This window comes from Notamacropus eugenii, chromosome 4 (assembly GCF_028372415.1).
Source record: "Notamacropus eugenii isolate mMacEug1 chromosome 4, mMacEug1.pri_v2, whole genome shotgun sequence".
Classification (NCBI taxonomy): domain Eukaryota; kingdom Metazoa; phylum Chordata; class Mammalia; order Diprotodontia; family Macropodidae; genus Notamacropus; species Notamacropus eugenii.
This window is the reverse complement of record NC_092875.1, coordinates 233,360,851-233,376,469: the sequence shown is the minus strand read 5'-3', so window position 1 is coordinate 233,376,469 and position 15,619 is coordinate 233,360,851. Positions and strand designations below refer to the sequence as shown.

Sequence of the window (15,619 nt, the reverse complement as noted above, 5' to 3'; positions counted from 1 at the left end):
CCCTACTGTACTCCTCTGTTCCTGTTTCCTCTGTTTAGACCATCTAGATCTACCTTTCTCCCAGAGAAGAGCTAATGGTTAATGTGAAATAATCATCCCTTCCCTTGTTTTACTCCCCACTGGTCTTGGCTTGTTGGCATCAAACTCCCCCTCTCCCTAATACATTGACAGTAAACAGTAATAACAGTTTGCATTCATATAGCGCTTCAAGTTTTCCCCAGTTCTTTCTTTTACAATAAATCTTTGAGGTAGGTAGCTTAAGTATTGTTATCTGCTTTTTGCAAATGAGGAAAAGGAGGCTTGGCATGGTCATAGGGTCATAATTCTAGAGAGGGAAGGAGCCTCAGAAGCCATCTAATCCAGCCCCCTCCTTTACAGATGAGGAAACTGAGGATCAGGAAAGTTCAGTGATTTGCCCACAATCACACAGCTAGTCATTACAGGAGCAGAAATTTGAACACAGGTCCTCTAACCAAACCTGTGTTGTTCTTTCCATAGTGCCATAGTAAGTGGCTTTCTCAGGGTTACATGGTAATGTCAAATCTAAGATTAAAATCCAGGTCTGTTTTTTCCTCTAGCATTTTATCCGTTAACCAGTCAATCAAGAAACATTTTATTAAGCACTGTGCTTAGTACTAGGGATACACAGAAAAAGGCAAAAGACAGCACCTGCCCTCAAGGCACTCACATACTATTAGGGTAGATAACATTCAAACAACTATGTGCAAACAAGCTATATACAGGATAAATGAGAGATAATCAGCTGAGGGAAGGTTTTGGAATGAAAGAGGATTATGAAATTCCACCTGAAGAAGGTGAAATTTTAGTAGGGACTTGAAGGAAGTAAGGAAAATCCAGAGGTAGAGATGAGGAGGGAGATAATTCTAGGCATCATGGGGACAGCCAGTGAAAATGCCCTAAATTGGGGAAATGGAGTGTCTTGTATAGGGAACAGTAAGAAAGTCAGGCTTATTGGTTCACAGAGTACATGGGGAGATATGCCACATTTCCTCTATTTTAAAACAAAATAAAGTCTAATTGTGATGTGTGATTAAATGGGACTACAGTATTGACTATTTAGGGTGGTTAATATCTTGGCCCTTTTTTATTTATCCAGTTGCTGGAGACAGTGCTGCAAGTATTTGGAAATTATGTGAACAAAGTAAACACTTTTCACTGGAGTTATTCAAGCTAAAGCTAACTGATCACTGTTGGGTATGCTCTAGAAATGACTTTTTAATTTTTTTAGCTATGGGGTGATCTAGGTAGCACCTGAAGTCTCTTCCAATTTTGTATGGACACTGGCTACCAAGGATTATCCCACAGAAAGATGCATGGAGAGAATTCTTGTAATATTTTCCCTTCCTTCCTTCCTTCCTTCCTTCCTTCCTTCCTTCCTTCCTTCCTTCCTTCCTTCCTTCCTTCCTTCCTTCCTTCTTTTCATCAGTCGAGGTTAAGTGACTTGCCTAGGGTCACACAGCTAGTAAGTGTCTGAGGCTGGATTTGAACTCAGGTCTTCCTCACTCCAGACCCAGTGCTCTATCCATTTCACCACTTAGCTGCTCCTGAATTTCTTGTAATCTTTAGTTTTGAAGTGATTGCCCAGTAGAGTAAAAAATAGGGAAAACTTATCTGACATGAAAATTTGTAATTAAACAGGACTGAGCTGTAATGGGGCAATCATTAGATGCTAAAGAAAAGAATGTTAGAAATGCAGAAATTTAAACTGGTATGCTCCAGATCTGAAAGTGATTCTTGTATAAATAGCCAGCTTGAGATCATTTTCATTTTGGGAAACCCTCAGTTCAAATCCTGCCTCAGAGGATAACTAGCTGTGTAACTCTGGGCAAGTCACTTAACTTCTCTGTCTCCATTTCCTCCACTTAAAAATTGCTAAAAAAACAAGCTCCTCCCCACCATATGTGACCCAGGCTTCCAGATGATTTAAGCAGATCATATGGACCTTTTAATTAATGAGAAAGATCTTTCCATTTAAATTACAATTGCAATACCCTCTCTCTGAGAAGATCATAGTGGCCAAATTTCTGATCCTTTCCATCTACATTCTAGGATTGTTGTGAAGATAATATTTGGAAAGCACTTAGCAGAGTCACTGCTATTAGGTACTTAATCAATTCCTGTTTCCTTCCTAATCCCCTCTAAAAGCACATTTGCTATGACCATCTGAATTGAAAACTTTCTAGCCCTTGCTTCGGTTCATCAGTGTTTTGACTTTATCTGTGCTCTCGTTAATTTCTAGGATACTGGGGTTGGAAAGTCAAGCATCGTTTGCCGATTTGTGCAGGACCACTTTGATCACAACATCAGTCCTACAATTGGGTAAGTGCTTTAGGATATTATTCTCCTTCTTCTAGAATCAGGACTAGAAGGGCTTTGATGACCTTGATGACTCGTCTTATTCATTTCCTTGATTCCCCCACACTATCATTGCCCTTTAAATCATTGTGCATTTATTTTATAAATATCCTGTATTTACTCATCTGTGAACGTTTTGTATCCTCCTAGGAGAATGTAAGCTTCTTGGAGGACAGGGACTCTCTCATGTTCCTCAGGCACACAGGTTCTTAAAAATGCTTACTTGGTTGCTTATTTGTTCTTACCTGGCCATGAGTTGTAAAATGAGGGAATGAATGAAAATGTACTTATTAAGTACTTTTATTTATTAAGTTCTTATTAAATGCATCTATTAATGTGCCAAGCATTGTGCTGAATTCTGGTACTATACATGTGAGCAAGGACGCCAGTTTCTTCCCTTACATTTTAATAAGGGAAGATGAAAGATAGAGAGGTATGGTGACCAGGGAAGTCCCAGGGAAGTCATATGACAACTGATTGACATGTCCTTGCCAGAAATGCTAGTATTGATTTGATTATGTTCTTAGAGTTGGAAGAAATATGAGGGAGAGAAGGGTGCACGCAAATGGCATAAAAATGAATAGGAAATAGCATGATGGGACTGAGCTATGTGAAATGAATGTTGATTAACCAGAAGCCAAAGATCCTGGGTGGGGGGTGGGTTAAGGAGGAAGGGGTTGCTTGAGTTTTAGATTGGAAGTAGAGGTTGGAATGCAAGAAAGTGAAACCTGCAAGAGGACTGGGAAGAGAATGAACCAGATGAGAATCAATTCCATCTTCAGGTTTCATCGCCCCATATATCCTTCTGTCTAGTCTGTGTCCCTCATGTGCTAGTTTAAGGCCATTTTCTTATTTAGAGATGGATGACTCCATACAGCACACCCTTGTTTTTTCCAGGCAGAACTTGATACCCAGAAAAACAAACAAACAAAAAAACCAACAAACTACCTCCTTAACAAGTCCTGTACTAAGAGCAGACGTGGGTAAACTTATCCATGCATGCCTCAGATTTCTTTGGATATCCTGTGGAGCAGACTGACTCAACCACTTCCTCTCCCTTTCTGGACTAATCCTATGCCAGCAATTCTTCTCTCCTTATATTTGGGTGTGTTCATATACGGAAGGGTGGTGGTGGGTTTATTTTAACTTCCAAGTTACTACTGTTCTTTGAATTCAGTGATCTTATTTTCTTTCCTATATGGTCCTCTGCAGATGTGCCTCCAATATGCTTTCTTTTCAGCATGTTCTTAGGCAAGTAAAATAGGTCATTTTATACAGATATGCATAACATGTACGTATAATACACATAATACATACATAACATACATGCATATTCTATGCACACAATGCATGTATGTGCATACACAAGATAAAGGAAAAAAAGAAATACAGCAGTGGATTTGTACATAATAAGTGCTTTATAAATTCTGTTGAATTGGTTGTTCAGTCATTTCCAACTCTTTGTAACCCCATTTGATATTTTCTTGGCAAAGATACTAGAGTGGTTTGCTATTTCCTTTTGCAACTCATTTTACAGATGAGGAAATTGAGGCAAATAAAGTTAGGTGACTTGCCCAGGGTCGCACAGCTAATAAGCATCTGAGGCCGAGATTTGAACTCAGGAAGAGGAGTGTTCCTGACTCGAGGCCCAGCACTCTACCTACTGTGCCACCTCACTGTTCTTGATGAATTCACTTGACTTGAATTTCCTCCCTGATTTGTGTAATGGGAACTTTGTTTCCACATTGCTGTCTAATTGATAGTTTCATGTATAATTACGTAGTTTACTGCTTTGAATTCCATTGTGGTGCTCTTATAATAGTTTTGCTTTGGGTAGAGACCATATGAACTTCATTATTATCATGATTTTTAAAATTGCTTTGTTTTTAATATTATTTTTCTTTCCTCCATTTCTTCTCTGTCCCCTTCCTCTCCCCTGGCCATTGCCATATTTAGATTACTCTTATATGGGCACAAAAGCCATTTTAGTGACAAGTGTGGCTATTAATTAACTCTTTCAGGACCCTTAAGGTATAATTGCTTTTTTTTTTCACTATCCCTTTAGGTGCTTCTCACTGTGCCTTTCCTCCTCCATGTTTTCTGGACATGTTTAAATCATCTGGTGAACTACACAGCATGACCACAAACCTGCAATTTTCCTGCCTTTTAAAAGACTTCTTGTCAACTGTAGTCTCTTTGCGTGTTGCTCTCACAATTTCTAATCACACAGCCCTGGTCTGTGACACTCTGAGGGTTGCTCCTGACTACACTTCATTCTGGACTCCTTTTTTGCCTCCATCTCACCCCTCTTTGTTTTTATTCACTTCTTTTGCTAGGTCTGTCTATGATCCTGTTGTCCTCCCTCTTTGCTGGAAATCTGGGTGAACCTGAGTTTTTTGGAAGTGCATAGATTATTCCAAAGCTTCACTTTAGCCAGTGCAGGAAGAATTCCCATTACAACAAACCCTATCTTCTTTATTCTTTTTTAGGGGATGTGGGATTTCATTGATATGAGGGTTCCCAGTATAGAAACTTCTTCAGTTGACATAGTTCAATAACTCCTCTGTACATTTTAGTCTTTTAGAGTTGCCTGGGGGCACTGAAAAATGATTAAATGTCTTATTCCTAGTCACAGAGCCAGTGTGTCAAAGGCAGGACTCTTCCCCAGATCTTCCTGTTTCCAGTACTGGCCCTTCCTGCTACTCATTATGCCATACTGCTCCTCAGTCTCATGTTTTATCATTTCAATGCTTCTAGGTCTCAGTTTCCTCTCCTTTGAAATGAGGGGTTTGGAAGTGCCTTTTTAGTTCTAAAGCCTATTGTGCCTAGTTACCTGTCCCCCATAATTTGTTGTGGCTGCCATGCAGTTGTATGACTGTAATTATATCTTTCTTTCTTTCTTTTCTTATTCCTGATATTATATACTGTAGACCACAAAAATACTTTTTAAAGAGTTTATTAATAAGGGAAAGGAATACATACAAATTCAGAAAATTTGTCAGCAAAAAATAATTGGAAGAAGAAAGCTTCCCAGTCCTAGACTTCTTCCTTCCTTCCTTCCTTCCTTCCTTCCTTCCTTCCTTCCTTCCTTCCTTCCTTCCTTCCTTCCTTCCTTCCTTCCTTCCTTCCTTCCTTCCCCCCTTCTTTCTTTTTTGTAATGTAATATGCATGAATTTTTATTGAATTAGAATAACTTTGGAGGGAAAACAATATTAGATGCCTTTTAGCTTTAGATTCTATTTAGAATTTTGTTTACAATACTGAATAAAGGCTAGTGTTATCAGTATGTTTTGTAAGACTGGGGAAAAAAATCTTATCTGAAAGCTGTTATGCTACAAGAAGCTTCCAACTTGTTTTATTTACTTTAGCAGAGTAATTGAAAACACCTGAAATTATAATTAACTTTCTAGAATCCAAGAGATAATGTTCCAGGTTGCAGATTCTTACTTTTCCTTCTAGGCACTCATTACTTTGTTATTTTAACATAAGAAGGCAAGAGGAGATAAAATTCAATTTTGCTTTCTATGAACTCTGACAGAAAGAGGTTGAAATTAAAGCTTAGTTAAAATGAGATTTCTGACCAATCAGACTTTCTAAACTAATTTTAACTAAAATTTCTCCCACTTAGCTTGCCCCTCATTACACTCTTGACAGAGAATTTTCCCCAAGTCATTCTGTTTCCTTTTTGTCATCAAATTAGATGGTTTCTTCAGAGGAAAGGGAATAAGCTTTTATATAGCACCTCCTATGTTCCAGGCATTATGCTAAGCGCTTTACAAATACTGTCGCATTTGAACTTCACAATAATTCTGGGAAGTTGATTCTTTCATTATCCCCATTTTACATTTGAGCAAACTGAGGCAAAGAAAGGTTAATTAACTTGCTCAGGGTCACACAGCTAGTAAGTGCGGCTGAATTTGAATTCAATTCTTCAGGACTCCATGCCTATCTGCTTTCTTCATTCTCAAAATACCCCATGCCAAATTTGGATTGGCATATCTTTATTAGCTACTTCTATATTTCTAGGTTCCTTCTGAACCAATCAGGAAAACTCTTTATTTGCCTGACAGATTTTTGCCCATTCCACACACATTTTTGGCTAATCACTGGCTACCTCACAAAGACAGATTAGATAGATAGACAAGCCCTCAATAAGGAAATTCTGCTAAAGCGGACCTGCTGTTATCTCAAAAATTGTATTTACTGAAGCTTTTCCAACAATCTACAGAGATGAGCTCATCTCTCCTGGGCACAAATGATTCATGAAATGGTAGAAAGTCAGGGAGAAGAATGGGAGCCTTGATAATAGAAACCAGATTGTATGGTGGTATGGCTTTTATCATTTGTACTTTGAAGTCAGTATGATGATAAGCTCTTCTACGGATCTTGGATACATTTCTTCCTGGGTTGTTCAGCTACCTGTGGTTCAGGGCTTTAGATAAGCCTTTGTTTAAAGGATTGAAAGAAGCATTTAATTGCAGTGGAGCAGAAAGGGTCCTGGACATCACTATGTACCAGGCATTGTGCTTATATAGGCATTATAGGGATCCAAAGATAACATGAAATAGTTCTCTGCCCTCAAGGACCTTATATTCGAACTGTCAGTGGAGATTTAGATTGATTCTTGCCTCTGACATTTATTAGCTGTGTGACAGTGGACAATTGACTTAACATCTCTGAACTTTCATTTGTAAAATGTGGGTGCAAATATACAAAATAGACATATAAGGCTCAAGTATGATGATATATACATATATATGTAAAAGATTTACCAAGATTTAGTAAGATTTACCAAGTATTTTATATATACACACACACACACACACACACACACACACACACACACACACACATATATATATATATATATATATATATATATATATATATATATATATATATATATATATACATATATAAAATACTTGGTAAATCTTGAAGCCTTTTACTCTGCAGTGATTGTTATGATCTCTCCATTCTCCCTTCTCCCTTTTCTTTCAAGAGGGGGCACTTTTTATCTGCACAGAGTTTTTCAACAAATTCAATTCAGGAAATATTTATTGAGTACTTAGGTATAATGTTCCCTTTGGGTCCTGAAGGAAATGCAAAGTAAATACATTCCTGTCTCTGCTGTAGAAAACATAAAATGCTTTGAGAGTCACTTTGGGCTCTAGGCAGAATAGAAGAGGGAGACTGCAAACAGAGAAAGCTTCATGGAGAAAATAGCCCTTGAGAGGTAAGACTGGAAGGATACCAGAAATTTTTGTAAAGGAGATGATTGTTTGTATCATTTCTCAAAATTCACAGTGTGCAGTACTCAGTCTTAGTGCTTAAACCAAATGAATGGCCACGTATATTGGTGTGTATTAATTAGTTGTTTATACTCATTTGAGGATAGAAGTGATATTTTAAAATTCTTCTTTTCCCTACCCTTGAAGAATCAGATTGATATTCCTCTCTGCCCTCCCCCCAGCATACATGCATACATACACACTCATATATACGTACAAGGTCTTTTTAACATTTATACTCTTGGACTCTTCTTGGATTTATTTATTATTAAATAAATAATAAGTATTTATTTAATACTTATGAGAGAAGTTAGATAGGGCAGTGGATAGAACACTGAGCCTGGCGTCTGGAAGACTTGAGTTCAGATTTGACCTCAGATACTTGCTAGCTGTGTGATCCTGGGCAAGCTACTTAGCCCTGTTTGCCTCAGTTTTCTCATGTGTAAAATGAGCTGGAGAAAGAAATGGCAAACCCTGTTCAGTGTGATCACAAAGAGTCAGACATGACTGAAAACAACCAAGCAAAATCATGAGTAGCACACAGTAGTAGACACTTGGTCACTTTCACCTCTGCTGTTAAAACTCATTTGTTCAGTTGTTACTAGTTGGTGCTAGTGGCATAAAGTTCATGGTTAAATTTCTGTTTAGATTTGCTTCATTCCGTGGTTGTGGTTTATATACCTTAGTTCATCCATTTTTTTCTTTTTTGGTACAGACTGCTATTAGATATTATTGTTATGGTTTACAAAATGCTTTTATTTACCTAAATAAAAACAGTAGCCAACATTTAAATATCTTCAAAGTTTTTGAAGAACTTTAATATATTATCTCATGTGATCCTTACAACAACCCTGTGAGGCTGGTACTATTATTACCCCGCTTTGCAGATGAGAAAACTTCGGCTGAGAGAGGTCATACTTTGCCGTGTGACCCTCAGCAAAGTGATTTGCTGAAGGTCATACAATAAGAAAGTGTCTGAGAAAGGATTTAAGATATTCTGACTGTAAGTTATGGGCAGCTAGATGGCAAAGTGCATAGAGTGATGGGAGTCAGGAGGCCCCATCTTCCAGAATTCAAATGCAGCCTCAGATACTTACTAGCTATGTGACCCTGGGCAAATCATTTAACTCTTTTTGCCTCAGTTTCCTCATCTGTAAAATGAGCTGGAGAAGGAAATGGCAAAAACCACTCCAGTACCTTTGCCAGGAAAACCCGAAATTGGATCATGAAGATTTGGACATGACTGAAAAACTCAACTGCAAAGTCTGAATGCTTTACTTCCTAATATAACCTAACTGTCAAATTTTAAATCTTTTAAAGAAGACTTTGTCTCTTTCCTGTTGCTTCTGGCTAGTATTTTTGTTTTGTTTTCCAGTGCTAGTATCATAAAAGAAAGATGTAAGGAATAACCTCAAAGCATAAAATCCAGGACTTTTTGCAAATTGTCATCAGCTGTCCTAGGAAACAGACCATCCTACAGGCTAGCAAGTCTTGTTCCATCACTCAAAGGGTTAATGCTACATCTTCAACTAATTGAAAGGAAAAAATCTTAGCTGTGTTAATGAAGCAGATTGCTTTGACATTTTTGCGTATATGTGTGTACATATCTCTCTCACTTGTAGCAAGGAGGACCTGTCACTTGCCTGCCAGATTTTGGCTTCTGCAGAAAATGGAATCATGATGAGCTGTAATGCAAATACTAAATTCCCAGTCCTCCCACTCATCTTCCCACTCCTTTCACAAACACTTTGGAATGAACTTCAACCAGGAGAAAGAAGCCCAAGAACATTTAAGATAAAACTCAGGCTATGCTCCAAATGACCTTTAGTTCATAGTACTTATTACAAATGTGGTTATAACCTTTGTGTGTCAGAGGTGCTTATATGATGTGAAGGACCCAGGTAAACCCTGAGAAATTTCTTACTTCTGTGGCTTATTCTACTGCTGTATGCATTTTACATTCCAGTCAGACTATTTGATTCAATTAAACAAGCATATAGTAAGTGCCTACTATGTGTCAGGCTACTAAATGATAGAGATTGTTGTGGTTTGTCCTTTGTTTTCAAAGAGGACCATGACATCAGGGAGATGGTGCCATGACTTGCAAGTGACGTGGATTTAAGTGAGGAAGAGCTGTGCAGAGTCACCAGCCTCACTGTCTCCTGGGTCTCCTGGGTCCAGTGGCAAAATATACATCAAGATGACTGGAGATTGATTTTTTTGGCTGCGGATAAAAAAAAGGCAAAAGGCAGTTCTTGCCCTCAAGGATCTTACAGTTGAATAGAGGAGACAACTTGCAACAAATACATACAAAGCAAGATGTAGATGGAATAAATAGGAAATGATTAAAGGAGAGAAAACACTGGAGTTAAGACTACCAACTATTTCTTAAATCATATGTGTTTTTCCTGTTTCTAATCACTTGTGCTGGCTGCTGCTCTCTGGGGAATGTCTTCCTTGAAGGCTCAATTCAGGTGCTCCCTCATCCTGAGGTTTTCCCAGATCTCCCCAGCTTGAAGTCTTCTCTTCTTCCTCCAGTTTTCCTAGAGCACTTTGTCTGGATCTCCTTTGTGCCTATTTCATCTTACTTGTATTTTATTGATTTGGATTTATGTCATGACTCCTCTCACTCCCTCCACCCCCATGTAATTTCCTTGAAGGCAGGAGCCATGTCATTTTTTATATTTGCATCCCTAGACCTTTTCATATAGTAAGCACTTCACAAATGTTTATTGAATTGATTGGATTTCACAAATGGTGGTCGATATGCACCTCACAAATTAGCCATAGTTTTATCATGGGACTAAACCATGGTGTAAAATCTAGTGCTGTTTTACCTGAAAAGCAAAGCTGATGCATTTAGAATCATAAAATTTTATACCTGAATAAACTGAAGTCCAGAAAGGCATGGTTAAGTTTACACAACAAATTAATTGTAGGGCTAGAAGCCAGGCCTCCTGACTCTCAATATGATGCTCTTTCTACTAATTACTTATGTTTACTAAGCACTTTAAGGTTCAAAAAGAGCAATCCTCACAACAATGTGAATCAATTGGTACAGATATTATTATTCCCATTTTATAGGAAGCTGAAGCTCAGTGGGGTTGCATATGACTTGCCTGTGGTCACACAAGTAATCCATATCATAGTGGGGCTTTGAGCCAAGAGCTTTGGTTCCAAATCAGAATTCTTTCCTGTACAGCAAAGGCCCCCTCGGTTCTTATATTCCTCTTGTTCATGGAGCATTTCTAGTGTAGGCAGGATTCTAACATTTTCTCTTCCCTAAATGCCACTGGAGGAATACTTAGCTCCATGAATGATTGGATAAATCCCAAACAGTTCCATTCCCTAAAATAGAAAGAGTTAAGGGAGGAAAAAGCCCTGTGGAGTTTGGATCACCCCAATATGGTTGACCACAGAGTGATTTAGGGAAGTTCAGAGTGGAAGGGATAATTCAGTAAAGGGGACAAACCATTGATTTTGCCAAGCCCCTAAACACATGGGAAGTACTCACATGGGCAGGGAAGATATAACTCTAATGTTGGGATGAAGAGGATATCAGATTGAGTAGAACTCTGACAAAATATGATATTGCTGATCACAGATCCAGTCAGAGATATCAGGAACAAATTATCTTTGTGACCCCTAGACGTGCTTCTGTTTAAGGCCAGAGATGGGCAGAACTATGTAGAAACTCTGAGGGCCACCTCATTTGGCATCCAAAGCTGGGGTGCTTAGAGGCCAAGAAAAAGGATAACTGTAGAAGATCTCCAAATAACTATAGGATTGACCTCTGACTGGAACTCTGCCATCATCCACCTTCTGGAGAAGACATCACAATCCATCCATTAACATCTACAGGAAGAAGAGTGCTGAAAGATAGAGGGAAGCAGCCATGGCATTCAGCACCCAGGAATCATTTACAAATCAGAGATTAATTTATTGTTTTGTTGATTGTCTAGACTTCAAAAAGTGATTGAGAAAATGTTGATAATGCAAATTAAACCTCAGAGTATGTTGTTTGTACATCTGATTGTTAAATATTTACCAGTACACCTCTGATCAAAGGCCAAGCAACACATGCAGGAGGAGGAGAAGGACCCAACCCTGTTGGGGAGCTGCAGGCAGAGTTGATGGACAGAGAAAATATAAAGTCCAGTGTAGACAAGAACCACAAAGGGGATGCAGCTCAGGCTCCTAAAAGATGCAGAAAAAGACAGGTCTTGAGGAGCCACATCAGAAGCATCAAATAGGCCTCTGGGTAAGCATTCCCCACAGACAGGCAGCATTACTAATAATATTTGCATTATTCATCAGTCAACAAATATTAAGTGCTTACTATGTTCCAGATACTGTGCCAAGCACTGGAGAGTACGAAGAAAGTAAACAACAGTCCCTGTGCTCACAATCAAATGATGGGGACAACACAAACTATCTATAAACAAGTTATAATTAGAATAAACTGGAGATAATCTCAGAGGGAAGGCATTTATCTTAAGGGAAACCAGTTTTGTTTTCATGGATCTGTAAATAAACTCATTTGTTCTTTCAGTATTGTGATCCACATACAGAGAACTGGTGATAACACCAATTCAATTCAATAAACATTAATAAATAATTCATAGTAATTCATAAATAAACAACTGCTAGGCACGAGGCACTATGTTAAGTGCTATCACATAGTGAAGTTCCTCAGATTATCTAAACTTAATCTAATGATAAAACTATGACTTTTGAATAGGCTATTTGTGGGGTGTGTATTAACCGTCACTTGTAAAATTCATTCAAATTCAATAAAAATTTACTAAGTGCCTACTCTATACAAGGCCCTCAATATATAAAGAGTAAAAATGGCACACTTCCTGCCTTCAGAGAATTTACATTCTTCTAGGGGGATATGACATAAACTCGGGTAAGATGATATGCCAGTAAGGTGAGATGGGGGCAAAGGAGAAATCCAGACAAAATACTCTTAAGAAAATTCGAAGAGGGAAAGAAGACTTTCAGCTGGGAAGATCAAGGAAGGCCCCAGAGATGAGGTGATGAGCCTTCAAGGGAGCAGAAGACATTTCCCACAGTGGGGCAGCCTGCCTGAAAGTTCAGAGACAGGAAACAGCATGTCTGATTTGATGCATAGCTAATAGTCCACTTTGGCTGGAATGTGAAGTACACAGAGGGGAGTAATGTAGGTGGGAACCAGATGATGAAGGGCCTTAAATGTCACGCCCTTTCTTAGTAGCAGTAGAGTCACTGACGGTTTTTAAGCAGGGAAATGACCTGCTTTGACGTTAAGAAGATAATTTTGGCAGCAGTGGGAGGATAGATTGGAGATGGGAGTCCCTGTGATACACTTTCCCAGCTGCAGCTTTGTATTTGTGTGTTTTTTAAATTAGATGGTCATTATTTAAATTTTCCTGGACAAAAAATAACAGAGGGAAACTTATAAAAACAGAGGACATTGCAGCTGAAGCTATTAGTTTAATAATAATAGCTCACATTTCTATATCATTTTAAGTGCCTGTCTGATCAGTTGTCCAGAGTTCCCTTTGTAGAACACAGCTCTGTTTTTTTGGGAAAGTCTTTAGATATGTGTGTGTATGTGTGTGTGTGTGTGTGTGTGTAAGTGTGCACGCATGCGTGCGTGCCTGTGTGTGTACATCAAATCACTCATTAAAAGCTGATGAATGTTCTCAGCATTTATAAGGTACCATGTAATCATGCCCAGTGAAACTCACAAGCTGGAAAGGTGGGGGTACACTTCCACTTCATTTGTCAATTACAGTGAAACAATAATTTTCTGCATTGTTCATGATGTTTCTGTTTCCTTATGAGCTATTCATTGCTTACTGAGAAGTTTATTGTTTAGTTGCTTTCGGTCATGTCTGACTCTTTGTGACCCCATTCAGGATTTTCTTGGCAAAGACAGTGAAGGGATTTGCCACTTCCTTTTCTAGTTCATTTTACAGATGAGAAAACTGAAGCAAACAGGGTTTAGTGACTTGCCTGGGGTTACACAGCTAATAAGTGTCTGAGACTAGATTTGAACTCATGAAAATCAGTCTTCCTGACTCCAGACCCAGCACTCTGTCCACTTCACCATTTAGCTGCCCCATTATTAAGTATGTTCAAGACCAGAAGTATGTATGTAGATTTTTCTTTTTCTTTCTTTTATTTTTTTATATGAATTGTTTATATAAAATAAATTTTATTATATATAATTATATAAATCATTAACAATTTTATTTATTTTTTATTTTGATTGGAGGATGGAAGAGAAAGTCACTCTTACTATAGGGAAGCTTAAGGAGGTGGTAAAGCAAGGAAATAGAAGGTGAAGAAGGATATCTCATTGCCAGGGCACACCATTCAGAGCCATGAGCAGGGGCTGAGCAAGGTTGGATGCGCAGAATAGATATGAGTCATGAGGGATGAGCCCAAACTGGAGTATGCCAGCAAGGTTTAAGAGTCCAGAAAAGCAGGTCAGAGTTGGAATTTAGAGGTGCAGAGGTCCCATATAAAACAACAGCAGGGTATACAGGCAGATTAGTAGGATTCCAATTTAAACAATATATGAAGAAACACACAGGCAATGGAATTTTAATTAGGAGACTTGGAAACAGCATCTCAAAATCTTGAATGGGCAGGTAAGTTCATAGAACAGAACTACTTAGGCATGCTATTGAGGCTAGGACTGAAACTATCATTCTTTTACCCTATTTTTTGTTTGAAATAATTTTGAAATACATGTTATTGATTTCATTTTTTAATACCTACATTTCTTAGCATATCCTCCCCCTTTCCCCACCCAAGAACCATCTCTTGTAACAAAGAAGAAAAAATGCAGCAAAACTAACCAACACATTGAAAAAGTCAGACATTATATTCAGTATTCCACATTCCTAGCCTCCTTACCTCTTCAAAGAAGATGAGGAAATGCCTCCTCATTTCTGTCCTGGTTTTAAACAGCCTTCTTGGTGCTAGGCAGCTCCTGACATGAGGTGGGGTTCTTTGGGCATTGATCATCGGACCAAAGGGGTAGGGCCTCTGGTGTATACTTGAAATTCTAATATTTAATCAATATGATACAAGTAGGAATTGAGAGAGAGGCAAGGAGAGAATGTATTGGCCATTGAGAAGACACACCTTGTAAAAAGGATGTGGAGGGAATTCTTAATTTCTTTTTTTTCCAAGTTATTTATTTATTTTAGTTTTCAACATTCATTCCCACAGGATTTTTAGTTTCAAATTTTCTCCCCATCTCTCCCCTCCCCCACCCCAAGACACCGTGCATTCTGATTAACCCTCCCTCAATCCACCCTCCCTCCTATCACACCCCTCCCTTCCCTTATCCCCATCTTCTCTCTTTTCTTGTAGGGCAAGACAGATTTCTACACCCCATTCCCTGTATTTCTTATTTCCCAGTTACATGTAAAAACAATTCTCCACATTCATTCCTAAAACTTTGAGTTCCAACTTCTCTCCCTTCCTCCCTCCCCACCCAAGCAATTCAATATAGGCTATATATGTGTAGTTTGCTAAAGACTTCCATAATAGTCATGTTGTGACTGTTGTATATATATTTCCCTCCATCCTATCCTGCCCCCCCATTTATTCTATTCTCTCTTTTGACCTTATCCCTCCCCAAAAGCGTTTACTTCTAATTACCCTCCTCCTCTCATTTGCCCTCCCTTCTATCATCCCCCCCACCCCACTTATCCCCTTCTCCCCTACTTTCCTGTAGTGTAAGATAGATTTTCATACCAAATTGAGTGTGCATGTTATTCCCTCCTTAAGCCAAATGTGATGAGAGTAAGCTTTGCTTTTTCCCTCTTATCACCCTCTTTTCCCCTCCACTGAAAAAGTTTTTTCTTGCCTTTTTTATGAGAGATAATTTGCCCCATTCCATTTCTCCCTTTCTCCTCCTTTTATTTATTTAGATATCATCCCTTCCT

At 38.5% G+C, this 15,619-nt stretch overlaps 1 protein-coding gene across 1 annotated transcript in view; it reads left to right on the top strand.

The window, feature by feature from the left end:
• The window catches only part of RAB31 (RAB31, member RAS oncogene family), a 178,725-nt gene that overhangs the window by 70,073 nt on the left and 93,033 nt on the right, over positions 1–15,619 (top strand). Inside the window, exon 2 of the mRNA XM_072604231.1 lies at positions 2,261–2,340. Within this exon, the coding sequence (XP_072460332.1) occupies positions 2,261–2,340 (80 nt within the window). The remainder of the gene's footprint in view (positions 1–2,260; positions 2,341–15,619) is intronic.